Here is a 14,191-nt window from a genome sequence, read left to right as displayed (position 1 = left end):
TCCCTGAGTAGCAGCTCCCCTTGATTGTGCAGTGCTGGAGGATATTCTGATTAAATTATTAAGATCATGTTGACCCAAGGAGTGTCTGCTGAGTTGTGGGTGTTTTATTTGTTATGATATTCCTCCTTGCTTTTAATTTGAATAGAATTTTGAATTTGAATTGGAAATATTGGAATAAGCTTTCGGTTAAAAATGAAGGCTACAAACATATAACATTAAATTGGCAACAAAAGCCAATATTGTTCTGTTTTAGACAGAAATATGAATCGTCCTTACATTACAGCTACATTTCGCCATACACAATTTCTTTAACCATTTGTTTGGATTTTTTTTTTTCAGAGAGGAAATAGTTTATTTCTATTTCCTCCCTGAAACGCCACGTCTCATCCAACAGTGCCATATTGAAAGTGCAATGCTGCTGAGTGTCACTCTCTGTCAGAATATAAATGAACAGTAGTTTGATTGTGGTGGATAATATATGAAGAGGTATATCTCTTGCATAATACATATTGTGATCTTTGATCATGTTCATTTTGTTTTATGTTGTTTCCAAAAGCTATTTTTTGCCTGTGGTGTTGTTCCAAAATAAAAACGGGCTTTTGTGTTCAGTATAATACTAATCGTTTTCAGTGAGTGTATGTATTTTCCCCCATGACACTTTTCTCTTTTGTTATTGCAGTGGTGTAACAAACTTAGAAAAATAAAACACAAGAAATAACATCTTTGAATATTCATGTGCTGCTTTGAGTTATGTGGTCACAGCAAACAGCCAAAACAGTATTTGCACACATAATCAGTGAACAAATATGGCAAAACCCAATGGTGTCTGCAAAACTCAATAATAAACATGTGAGGCAGACGATGCCGTGGCCTTTGTACAAGTGTCTGAGTGGATGTTGTTTTGTCTAACAGACAGCACAGTTTTCTGCCTTAGTAGACAGTATATCTACTAAGATTAAGCTCAGGGCTCCTAAGGACATTATGGTCTTACTTTCACTCAATGTGTACCATTTTGTCTTTTCTAAAATTGCAAAAATCCTTGTTATTGAAGATGATGATGAAGAAGAAGGGTTGTCAGGCATGGGTTAACTGGGATGTTGAAAAAAAAAAAAGGAGGCGGAGGCGGGGAAAGCATTCCATTCAGACCTGTGGGGGTCACACAGGAATATAATCAACTTCTAGTCCTGAAAATTTGCAGCTTGTCGTGTATTCATCAAGTCAAATTGCAGAATATAATGTAAATGACACCCTGAAGATGTTAGCAGTGTCAACAACATTGTTTCCCCACATAGTCTAGTTGGACAAGTCACAGAAAATGCCTCTCAACTTACTCAGAAAGGGAAGCCATACAAACAGCCGTCGACAGACAGTCTTAAAGGAAGCTCCAAGGAAGGACAAGTGTACAAGTCTTCACCACCCTGGCCTGTCTGGTCCAAAAGCTGGGAGAAAGTATTTGCAGCTTTAACCCTGTGTGACCTGCTGTCCCCTATTAACCTCACCAGAGGTGGAAGAAGGAGGGAGGAAGAGACTGTGATGAGGAGAAACTCAGAAAAGAGGTGAGAAGAAAGTGACAGCTGATGAGAGAAACTACAACAGCAACAAAACAGCTTTCTGTTGGACTTTTTTAACTCAAACTCAACTGGAGACAGTGGAGTGATTCAGCTAATGCAGTGATGCGGACGGACACCAAGGTGGAGGGCGACAGCCCTTGTCGGCGGGGTTTCAACTATTTGCTGCTGTTCACTGGGGACATGACATATTTGGATGATTACATAAAAGGCAGGTAAACCTTCACTCTAATACATATAACAGAATGCATGACTACTTGAAAATGTCCTTTAAACTGATCCTGTAGCAGTTTTTCATTTACCCCTGAATGACTAAATTAATTGGAACTATACTCTTGTATAGTTCCAATCCTCTCTGACAACCATTACGATACAATAAAAACAAGTCCTGTTTGCCAGAAAAACACAAATGAGCCAGTGTCATTAGTGCACTTTGAGATTGAATTTCCATTCTGAGTGCGATGTGGAGATCAGAATAGTGGAAGAGAGAACTGTGAGGCGACATTTCTCTTCTTTTCTGTGTCCTCAGACAAGCTGTTTGTGCTGCAGCTGGCCGTGTGGGTGCTGAGAGGGGTGAGCATGGTGGCCTATGCCAACAACCCACTGTGTGGGGCTCTCATCTTGGCTGCACTCTGCTGGGAGTCCCCCTGGCAGTGCCTGCTGGGAACTCTGGGGGTCCTGACCTCCACAATGACAGCTGTTATTTTGGGGCAGGACAGGTGATGCAGTCCACTGTGAATACAGATGTTTGCTGCAGGCAAATTCATTTCTTGAATTTTTGAATTTTGCAATACAACATGTTTTTTTTTATGTTTGCTATTCTCAAAGGCTCTACGGTTTCTAAAGGGGTTGCTGTCTGCCAATACAGTGACCAAAAAGATAATTCTAATTTTAGTAATTTTTTTGCCCATACATATCATGAAGGAAGACAAAGAAGGGGAAAATATGTTTTATCTTCCCTACCTTCAAGCTTTTGCAAAAATTGCCATTTCAAAGCTGCATCCTTTGGGATCCCTTCCTACTGGTATGTTTAGTGGATTTGTGTATTCCAAAACCACTTCCACTGACACTTGCTTCACTTACTGAGCATATGAATTACGTTTTGGTCAAAGTTTCTGCTCCAAATCTGTAACAGCTCCATAATGAGTGACAAATCTTTTTTTATTATTTTTTTATGTATATATTGCAATATCTACACTATAGGTAAAAATGCAACAATGTTTTTTGGCCTTAATGATCAGAATCAGAAAAATTTGGATCTCCTATTCATTTAGATTTTTTAATGTAATTTTATGTACTTTTTTTTGTTGTAGAACCAAAGTGTCAGAGGGAAACCATGGCTTTAATGGCATGCTTGTGCCTCTGCTGATTGGAGTGTTGAGCTCAGCTGGGGATTGGTACTGGTGGCTGCTGCTTCCTTCATGCTTGGGTTCAGCAACATGGTAGGTCACTTATCGTGAATGTAGTGGAAGACACAATTTAAATTAGGTTTAAATGTGAAATTTTATTGTCCGTTTGTGCGATAAGTTTCTAACACATGAAGAATAAAAATGATTGTGTTTCCCTCGCCACCACTTTGCAACTGAATAGCAAACACAGAAACCTGAAATCTAAAGGTAAAGTTCTGGCATTTCGGCTCTCACACCTCCCTCTCCGCCTCCCCAGCGTCTTCTTGTACAGCTGTATGGCCTCCGTGTTGGATCGCTGGGACGTGCCTGTCGGCGTGTTCCCCTTTAACATCACCATCACACTTTACCTGCTCTGTACCGGCCCAGACAACCCCTACTTCCCGCACCACAGAACCTTGCCTTTGGGGGTGCTGGAGCCCAATGGCACCGAGCTGGCTGTGCAGGAGGTACACAGAGACACATGATGGTTTAACTGCAGCAAATCAACAATCATCGTTCATGATTTTGTTTTCTTCCTCTTAATGTGCTGGCACATTTAGTGACTTCTCCTTCATGTAACCTTTACTCCTTTTTATTTTTCCTCATCAGAATTTCATCATGTGCTCATCTTTAAAAATGATAGTTGCTGTTTGAACAGGGACGGCCCCTATGATCACACTATCACAAAAACAGGTGCACGTCATTAGAATTCTCAAAGGGCAAACGACAGGACGTGAGAGGAAAACTGTCAATACAGCTGAGTGTGTCTATGTGTGCATGTGTGTGCATACAATGTTACAGCCGCGCTTTCTGCAACAAATGTCTGTTAGGAGCACAGCATTTGTAAGACCAGCCAGCTTTGACTCACCGGTTACTTAGCAACACTCTCTGATGGTGCTCCTGCTCAGAAATTATAATCGGCTGAAAGCAGATTTAATTAGCAATGCTGGGTGATTAAACCTCATGCGGACCAATGCGTCTGAAATAACATGCCGCTGTTGTTTAGCTCCTGTCGGAAATGGCTGCAAGTCAGTCCCGACTTGCAAATGTGTTGGTGGCGGCTGATATAGTGCCAGTCAAGTTTCCAGGAAGGACACCTTTTTATAGCCTCGGTCAGCTTCATGTAGCCAGGAAGAGGAAACCAAATGGCAACAATAAAACCTTGAGGCCGAATTTATGTGCCGCAGTAAGTCCACTGCATTTAAGATGCAAGCGCAGTTCACCTTGCAAAGAAATACACAGCTCTCTGAGCTGAATTAAAAGCCTTGAGCTTGAGAATTCTGCCAGGGAAGCCGGACTCACAGCAGCCGTGGCAGCTTTTGATCTCGTTGATCCAGCTGGCATTTCTTGGTCTAATCTGCATGCTTTTGTTTTTGGGAACAGGCAGTAGAGCATTTCAGTGTGTTTCCTGACTAGAAGTGTCATTTACCTAGACAAAGACATGCGTAGCATGAAAACACAGAAAATCTTTTATTTTGCTCACATTAAATCGTTGAAAACTGAAAATGTGAATCATCCTAAAAGAGCCTTCAAACTTGTTTAGACTGAACTTTTTACACTTCTTATAGTTTGGTATTTCTCACGCCTTCTGCAAACTCATTTCTAACTGAATAATGTTGTGGAATGTTCAATTCAAAGTAGAATGTTTCACATGTCCTTTGCATGTGTATCACTTGTCAAGTCTAGGTTTCAGTACTGGCGTCAGTTGAAAACTATGATGCTTCAAATTGGTAGCTTTTGCATTTGTCACAAGTCAGTCCTTTTCTATGTCTTGAGAGGAAGCTCACTGCTCCTCTCAAGCTTTCATTTGTTCATCCGTGGAAATTCAACTGCTTTGCAAGATCATGAGGATACTGCATTAATTCAAAAGCTGCACAGCTTTAGTGAGCAGCAAGTGAAAGGATAAATACTGAACGTGACCAAGAGGCCAGTTTGTCTGAAGCCATCTCTGCAACAGTGTTAAACAATGTGCCCACAGGAAAACTGAGTGTGAAAACTCAGTGCCTGAACACACTCAACATCATCTGCTGTGCACAAGCAGTGTGAAAATTTACATATGAGTCTATTTATAGCAATCTCCCGTGAGGCAGTCGTACTTTCCTCATCGCAAGGCACTGCTTCTCAGGTTTAAAGGGATATCTCAACATCTTGGCAAATTCGCCACAATCCCTATAGTCATGTCAGTGGGTACAACAGTACATTCCCTTTAATTGTCAGTGCAGTTGTTTTGAGATCTGAGGCAAGTGACGCAAGCTGGTAAGCAAACCAACTGGAGGTGAACAGTGCAGGCCTCCCTCCCTCAAAACTCTTCAAATACACAATCCGACAACTCTAAAGCACTCTTGAGGACAGGTTGTGATTAGCATATTCACCAGGTTATGAAATTATTTTATAAGATTACAATAATTGTTTTCAAGGCAAAATGCATACCGGCTGGACGAAGTCATTTCAAAAGCACGTGTTCACGGCAGCTACTACCGTCATCAAAACCATGTGTTTGTAGTGAAGAAGACAAAGTCTGATAATGGAGGACTTGGTGCTGGATCTAACTGACGAGTAAATAACTATAGTAGTTGTTGTCGCTGTGTCTCTCCGCCCGGTGGTTCACTCAAGCAAGTAGTTTTGGGTATTGGCTTTGTAAGTCCTAATGTCACATTGTTACACATTATTATTTCGTGGCATGGTGAATGTGTAGGTCGTACCTTGTCCACGACTGTTTTAGAGTTGTTGGAATGTGTATTGTGAGTTGTGAGGGACGTAGACCTGTTCTGGTCACCTTGATTTTATTCATGGAGCGGCTCGCATCTCTGCATCTCGGTTCTCAAAACACCAGCCAATGATATTCAAAGGTAATGTACCGACTGATGTGACTACAGAGATTATGGCAATTGGCAAATTTCCCAAAATGTTGAACTATCCCTTCAAACTCCCTGATTCTAACTATGTCTCTCTTGCTTTTAAAGAGACGGCTTCTTTCATTTCATAAATTCGTCCCTGAACAATCGGGAGCTCAGTTACTTCTGAAACCCCTAAATCATCCTCTTCATCCTCCTCTGCACTCCCTCTTCCGTTTCTTTATCCATATCTCTGCTCGCTATGCAAATCTCCTCTATCCCTCTCTTACATCTGTCTGTCTCAAGTCCTTTTTTTTTTTTAATCAAAATCCCCACCTCATGATTCAACTCGAATAAACTGGCATCCAGCAATTTTTTTAAAGGTCAAACAGAGCCTTGGATTATTTTATTTTATTCTGCTTTATTAAAGAAATCATCAATATTCAGAGCTCCTCTCCCATATTTTTGAACACGCTTCCTTTCCTTCCCTCTGACTTCCACCTCCTTCTCTGTGTCCCTCTCCTCCTCTCATCTCTCCCCCAGTTCTCTCCAGTGACGTTGATGACGTCGGTCCTATTTTTATTTCATCATGTGCAAAGCTATGCTCTGCCAACGATGGCGCTGTGGCGGCGCTGACACACTTACCAAAAACGGCACACAAAGGGCACAAAATCACACCAATGCGTACAACGGCGTGCGCGGGAGGAGTTTAGCAGCCGCAGACAAACAGAGATCTTTTGTGTCGTGAAGTACAGTGGCAGGCAGGTGCGCCCATCACGTTGCCATGGAAACTCTGAGGGTGCAAGAATGTATTTTCCAACAGTGTGCTGGAAAGACCAGCCAATGTTAAATTGAACATTAGCTCATTTTATCACTTTGGTGGTTCTGCTCTCTGATTTTCAGACCCCTGCTAGTGACCTTGAACATGATCATTTGCTGCAAAATGAAAATCCTCCTCTCACTTCCCCTCTGGACCAGGTGATCCGAGGCAGCGCTATTGGTGTGGGTCAGATCTTTGTCTGTGAAGCTCTGGGGTCCTCCCTCCTCATTGTGGGAGCCCTCCTGGTGTACTCCCCCCTGTTGGTCCTCCACGCACTACTGGGATCAGGAGTCGGAGCGTTGGCTGGTGGGTGTTCATCTTGTGTTTGTAAGTCAGTGTGCTGCGAGTGGGAGAGTGAGGTCCTAGGGAGTGCCTCTGTTCTCATGATACTTTGATGGTGAAGAGGAAAAGCTTTCCAAGAAGTGCATTTGGCTGAAGATTAGCATTCCAGTAGTCATATTTTACTGTTAATACTGCATGTTAGATCATTATTTAAAGGAAAATCAAAAGCGCTGAATGCCATTTAATTAGCTATCAAATTCAATTAACCTTTGTTGATCTGGAGGTGTGGATTTAAGTGAGAAAACATAATTTGGGAGAAATAAATGTATTTTATTTAAAAAGAAAAAAAAGAAACTTATCCACTTGCTGCATCAGGCAATGGCGAATCATCAGGGTTGATTTGAAAAGCAGAGAGGAGCCACAAGTACCAAAGGGCAGAGAAATGCAATTCCAGAAGCTGAAATGAACCAAGTCCTCATCCAAAGCCTGGGGAGCGCTCCCATTCTGTCTGGTATCAGTCTCTAGAGATATACCCAATTTGGGAGTCCATCTGTTATCCACAGCCTCTCATTCTGTGCAGGTACAGAGAGGCCTCAGACCTGAATGAAGTTATGAGACAGGGAGCCCCATGTACAGACGGTTAGTCTGTTATAAAGCCAAGGAAACAGAGTAAAAATATGTTTGAAAGGCAACTTGCTCATTCAACCTTCATTTTAGATCACTTAAAAAGAGCTTTAAACTCATTCTGCTGTGCATTTTGTTAAGGTTAGAGTCGGGCACATTTTATGAATCCCAATGGCAACAAGGTAGAATGTCAGAGATACGCATGAATATAAAACGGTTGGACATGTAGTTGCAGTGGCAGCCAATGCTGCTCCGCAAGTCACAGAGCAATTAACCAGGGCGGTGACACTCAACCCTGGGGCTAAGTTGGCCTCTTGTGTTTCAATTTGGATTTAGAGACACATGTTCGGCCTGTCTGCTGCTGTGGCTTTGGGGTCAAACCTCAGACCCCGTGTTGATTTCAAATATCATTTGTTATGTAGAGTTTGTACAGTTAAATGTCAAAGAGCCACCTGTTTAGCTGCAAGAGAAATCAAGACTTGAAAATATCTAATGTTACATAGGATACATCACCTGCAGTTTTACAGCACTACTACTGTTTCACTAGTCAGTTTCATTCATTACTAGTGTTTTCTTACACACTGTTTGAAGCTAATATATCTATTTTTGGAAATCCATGTGCCAAATTTGTGAAATCCCAGGTTCATGACATTGGCCCCAACTAAAATCCCATTTTCACTTAGTGATATTAGTCCAACACTGCCAACGTTAACATGCTAAAAGATGTGAATGACTTTGGAGGCTCAGACAAAATATTTTCATGATTAAAGGGAATTTAGCTCAATGTGGATGTTTCACATTCCCAAGTGATCCAGTCTGAGGTAAAAATCTGACTTTTCTTTTATTCAGACATTTCTTCACATCAGACGTTTTGATCTTGTCTCAGAGGTGTTTTTTTTTTATTATCATTATTTTATTGTCTGCAGCTATCATACTCTAGACTAGTTGTTGTTAAAGTTATCCAATGCAGAGCTAAGTAAACTGGCTGCCCTCAATATGTACAGATCTGATCTCACACGCCCACATTTGGAAAACAAATGAAGCATTGGCACAGAGCGAGAGAGAGCCTTGAGTTTGCTTTACAGCTGCATGGATGCATGCATCTGTTCACTTTATTCTTGTTTGCCCTATCTTCTGGCTGTTGTAACACCTAAATTTCCCCGTCGTGGGACGAATAAAGGTTTATCTTATCTTATCTTATCTTATCTTATGGCTCAAAATGTAATGGAGTCTATAAGAGAGAGCCCAAGGCAAAAATAAAAAAGGAGTTTGTACTTCAGGTGGAGACAAAGAAGAAAGTGCCAGAAAGAGAAGAACATAAAGAAGAAAATAAAATGCATGGGAGGAAACTTTAAGAAAGCAGAATAAGTCATGTGCCAGATGAAGACTAGATGAGAGACAAAGGCTGACTGTCCGAAATGATGAGGAACTGAAGAATGAGCGCATCAACTAGCAGCTTCCCTGAACATTAATTGACCCCTGTTTCCTATATCAGAATGTCTTTAAAGCTTGCTGTCAGTACAGAGAGCAGGTCAGCACAACCTTTACAACACACGATTGCTTAGATTTGAACTGAAAAAACCTCTCATCCAGCTTGGCATCCTCTCACAGTAAACATTTACATTAAGTATTTGGATTGCACTCAAATCTTAATTTTGACTAAACTCTTAAACTGCTGCTGGATGACTGTAGAAGCTAAAGGAAAAATTATTGAAAGAAAAAAACTTTGATTCTTGCTGCTGTTGATAAAGACTTACCTCCAAGTTTTGCCATTAAACGAGTAACAAAAAAAGGCTCAGAGCTTCTGTCAGTGAAAAAGGGGAAAGTCTTTGTGGTTGTATCTATGCCGAATCTTAAAGTTGCTGGTTGACAAATAGACTGGTGTGGGTTCACCCGAGAGAAGAAACAATCAAGTTTTCTGTCAAGATGCAAGACTATATTTATCGCTGCCAATCAAATATCCTGGTCCCAGAAGAAGTTTCCACTGGAGGAGTTCAGGGCTTGTACGTAGGCGTGAGCTAAACCCCCCTGCTGCTTTCGTATTACAGGTGAGCGATCGCAGGCATACTTCAAAGTGAGATCAAATACATGCAGGAGAGAAGAGACTGTGAGGCAGCAGGAGTCACAGAAGGTTCATTCTGCTAACCTCCCTGTTTATGTTGTTTAAACCCGGAAAGGTAGCACTGCATTTGATGAAATATATCATTTCAGTGTAACAATTACATGGCACAGGCTTTCCTCACTTCATGGGCAATAGAAGACTGTGGCCGAACAGCTTGTGCAGTTGATAGCCAGACAAATACGACTACACGCCGAGCCGTCCGTTTGGCTGCATTCACAAAGCTTTTCCAGCTGAATGAATGAACGCAGGGGCCGAATCTAAAAGTCGGCCACTAAATATGGAAAATAAACCATTAGCCACGGATCAGCTGCTCATTCTGACCTGTCACGCTCACCTCCGCTTAGTCTGCAGATAATCTCCAGGGTTGGATGCAGGCGGTAACAGTGCAGAGACGCACTGGATTCGATTTGATAAAAGCTCTCTGACTCATGCTATTAGCATAGAAGGTATCACACTGGGAGTGACTCACACACATAGTGGAGGAACAGGGGGAGAAGTAAAGGTATCCTCCCTTTAGAAGACCCCCCTCCCATGTCGCATTAGTGTTTAATGGCACCAATAGGTAGCAGGAAGGAAATGAGGGCAGCACAAAGGGAGGAGGTGATAAAGTGGGCAAGAGGGGATGTGTTCCTGATGAACAGGAAGATAATGGAGTGCAGGGTGAGTGCAGGGAGCTCACTTTAAAGGTAAAGACAGTGGCTGTGAAAGAGATTAAACAAAGGGTGGATGGATGAGAGGATCAGATTCGGAGACTGTGTTGGGAAGAGGACCGGGGCGTGGCTCGTCTGCCTCAGCGCCAGACGAGCTAAACGGCAGCCGACTGGCCGACCGGTGGGAGAATCAATCAAACACACATGCACGCGCACACACACACACACACACACACACACACACACACACACACACAGGCTCGTGCACTTCCCGGAATGTATACTTACCTGCAGATTAAATCTGCAGAAACCACTGCAGGGTGCAGACTGCGATAATGACCTTGTCATTATTTGTTTATGTTTGCGCAGCGATGGCCGTGCAAGTCCTGCTGAGTTGCTACTGTCACGACTCGGTGTTTACAGGCGAAAGGGTTTTGATTCCGCACCACAGAACAAGACGTCTCCTTCACGTGGGAGCACCAGCTTAGTGCTCCGCTGTAGTGTATAAATAATATAATGCTCTTGGAGCCAAAAGCTGCTGAGGACGCAGCTTCTGCACAGAAAGTGCTCAGTCATTTTTGATGATGTTAGTTTTACTTACAGGGTTTTTTTTTGTTTGTTTTTTTAAAGCCTCTGGCACCCTTGTTTAATAGTCAGGAAGATGAGCAGGACAACCAGACTGGCTGCTCCTATTGCATGCAAACAGAAGAGGTGTGTGCAGGTGAAGCGAATTGGCAATGTTAAAACAAATAAGAGCTATAAAAGAACGCATGTACATTTATTTAGATGGAACACAACAACCCTCAGTCACATTTCATTATTGCTGAAGGCTGAAAATTATGCCAAAATCACTAACAATCGTTTACTCACAATAATGCATGTCTCTAGCTTGACAGTGAACTTTTTCTTCTTTGTGCATTCAGAAATGCATTGAGGGCAAAAACTGTATGAAGGATATTTAAGCCTTCGTACAACCTTCAGATGTCTTCGTTTGTTTGGAGGTGATGGAAAATGAACATGAATTTCCACTTCTAGTTAGTGATGTTTTCAAGAAGGCCTTAACCGAGACTGAGACACTACCACGACCGGGGTATCGAGACCAGAAGACAAGAACAAGACTAAGACAGACAATGTCAACTCCATCACTTGCATGAATCGTAAATCAAAAGCATCATAGAGGAGTGTGTGAGAGAGGGCCCTCAGGTCATGAGGAGAAGAGACAAAAAAGGTGGCACGAATGGGGGGAAATATGCATCTGTTTTTTTGATTAATTAATGGATGCTTCTTATATTTTGGTATTTGAAAAAAGGGGTGTACTATTAATGATGATTAATAATCACTATGGACTGCTAGTAAAGTAACACTAACGCAACACTTCTGGTGTCTCAAATGTCTAGTTTCTCTTGGCCAGACTTATTACAACGAAGACCTTAAAAATTGGTCCCTACTCTTATTATGAATCGATCTCTGGCTGATCATAATTAAAGAGTAATAAAAAGAAAATATACATTTTGTTAGCATCCACAATCTTGTACAAGTTCAATATTGACAATTAAGAAATTGTTTTAGAAGGAGTACAAAAAAAAAAAAGAGTTTCCAAAATGCTTTATGATTCAGTCCAATTCTTAATCCACCCACCAGTAAGCGATAACTCCTTATTTGGTCAAAAAACAGTATTTCAACAAAAATCTGAACGTATAGCTTCAGGTATCTAGTGCCATCAAGTGGTGAATTCTGGAAGCAGAGTTGGGGGTATTGAAGGTGATGTGAGAAGAGTAAACTCTCTCTCTCTCTCTCTCTCTCTCTCTCTCTCTCTCTCTCTCTCTCTCTCTCTCTCTTTCTGTGTGTGTGTGTGTGTGTGTGTGTGTGTGTGTGTGTGTGTGTGTGTGTGTGCGTGCGTGTGTGTGTGTTTTAGCCCTTTCAGTGGCCGTACCACATGACTTCCTGTACTCAGGCCTGTCTGGGTTAAACGGAGCTCTTGGCTGCATGGCTTTTGGAGGACTCTATTTCACATTCAACTGGAGAACTCACCTCTTCGCGGTCGCCAGTGGTGAGACAAAAAAAGAAATACACTGACAGGATTAGTCAACTAATTTGTGAGTTTGAATGTGATTATTATGCATACGACATTTATTTATTAATTTATTTATTTATTCACAGATGTTTTTAAAATACAGACCAGCACCTGCCTAATGTAACGCCTTTTAAAGGATATTGTGTAATATTTGGAGATTTTGAAGAAGAAACAACAAATTCAAGTAGTTCCATTTTAGATTGCACTCTCCCTCCCCCTCCTGACTCTGCCAGTGAACTACGGTGGCCTGTGCACCGAAACCTGGATTTCCTTGTCCACTTGATTAGTTGTTTGTTGGTTTATTTGAAGACATGAGCAGTCATCCTAATTACAGAACGCGCTGTCGTGCGGTTTTTGGATTGTCCACACCAGGCTTCATTAAAACTATGGCGGTGCAAGAGCCTAATTGGGAGCAAGACCCTTGGTATATGTTATTATTACATATTTAACCTATTACTTAGGGTAGGAAAAAACAAAATACGATTATACACTTTTATCAATGTAATTGGGGTCAGTATATTAAGCTTTATATTAAGCTTATAAAAATGATAAAATGAGCCAGATTTTACACACTGGACCTTTAAAACCTTCTGATACCATAAATTGTTTCTTTCTTTCCTTCTTTTACAGAAAGCCACAGATTCAAATTTAGATGAATACTTTCCGCTGTATAAAAATAAATCATGTGACTGTCTCAAACCGAGTCTAAAAGAAATTGTTCTGTAATTGTATTTGAACGCTTCTTTGTTTATCTCATGCAGAATTCACCATTAACCCAGCTGTCTCGACACTACCAATTTTAAGTTAATTTAGATCGGACACTTGATTTATCCAGCAATTCAAGCCATACTGACATATTTTCCACAGTTCTGAGACTTTGCGTTGTCTTCTTTGGCAACATAAGCACATTATGTAAATGTTTTTTCTCCGGCACTTCCAGTACTTTTCCTATTCGGACAAAATACAGCTGGATTCCACTCCAGCAACCTGGAGGGGATGACACAGAGCAAGCGTGCAGAAGATATATTTAGCCCTTATCTCTACTCCTGTGCCCACAGCTTTCCTCTCTGCGTATGCTGACATTGCTCTGAGCAATCTGCTGGGAACTGTGAGTATACGCACACGCCAAACGTGTGTGCGTGAAGCCCTGAATATTTCTGTCAAGTTTGTTTTCTCTATAGCACAATATCACAAATGTCACACTGATAAGAAGCTTCAACTTGGGTGATAAGTTGATGCTAAAGGGTGTTAATAAAAAAATGACTAATGGGTATTTGAGGACTTTTTGATTTAGCTCATACAGTCAAGCTGGCATGCAAAGCTTTTGTACTGTAGATAAGAAATGTTATGTTTTAGTGGGTAGAAACTGCTGAACACTGTTTGGGAGGGTAGAAACCATCATGAATGCAATCATGGATTTGCGTGTGTCGGTTCAATGCAGCCACACACACACACACACACACACACACCCACACACACACAAAACAGTCTTCCCAGATTGTCTGAGATTTTAATGGTGCCTGAAAACTTTTTTGCCGCTGCTGTTTCTTGATGGCACAACAAGAGGGTTGTTATCAGTTACTAATATCCTTCTCTTAGGTTGGCCTCCCAGCAAACAGCTGGGCAGCTACTCTCACCACACCGCTACTGATGCTGATGACCGGAACTTTGTCATCGTACCGCATCCCTTCCAGTCAGGCAACAGCCCCCAAATGCGACCTGCGCTGCTGTCGTCAATGGGAGGATGTGCACACAACAGGAACGCAGAATGCAGACGTGTGACTCTAGGACACTTATGCACACTAAGGAGTACTGCATCAGTAACTCTC

The 14,191-nt window shown here is 41.7% G+C and overlaps 1 protein-coding gene across 1 annotated transcript; it reads left to right on the top strand.

Moving 5' to 3' along the window:
* The first annotated feature begins 1,673 nt into the window (after window positions 1-1,673).
* Window positions 1,674-14,165, top strand: LOC142894298 (urea transporter 2). The gene is made up of 8 exons (XM_076035560.1): window positions 1,674-1,710; window positions 2,098-2,287; window positions 2,882-3,010; window positions 3,234-3,423; window positions 6,769-6,916; window positions 12,204-12,338; window positions 13,421-13,470; window positions 13,962-14,165. Exons 1-8 carry the CDS (start codon window positions 1,674-1,676, stop codon window positions 14,142-14,144), a joined length of 1,062 nt encoding a protein of 353 aa, XP_075891675.1. The 3' UTR covers window positions 14,145-14,165.
* Window positions 14,166-14,191: the final 26 nt, after the last annotated feature.

This window comes from Nelusetta ayraudi, unplaced genomic scaffold (assembly GCF_046127955.1).
Source record: "Nelusetta ayraudi isolate G7.1 ecotype Tasmania unplaced genomic scaffold, CSIRO-AGI_Nayr_v1 ptg000042l, whole genome shotgun sequence".
Classification (NCBI taxonomy): Eukaryota; Metazoa; Chordata; class Actinopteri; order Tetraodontiformes; family Monacanthidae; genus Nelusetta; species Nelusetta ayraudi.
The sequence above is the reverse complement of the archived record's forward strand: the minus strand, read 5'-3'. Positions and strand labels throughout refer to the sequence as shown.

What these genes read in the sequence shown, in the direction of transcription:
- LOC142894298 (XM_076035560.1), top strand. Translation starts at nt 1,674, where the DNA reads ATGCGGACGGACACCAAGGTGGAGGGCGACAGCCCTT. An exon ending in GGTGGAGGGCGACAGCCCTT is followed by an intron (nt 1,711 to 2,097) that starts GTCGGCGGGGTT and finishes CTGTGTCCTCAG; the next exon opens with ACAAGCTGTTTGTGCTGCAG. An exon ending in AGGAGTCGGAGCGTTGGCTG is followed by an intron (nt 6,917 to 12,203) that starts GTGGGTGTTCAT and finishes TGTGTGTTTTAG; the next exon opens with CCCTTTCAGTGGCCGTACCA.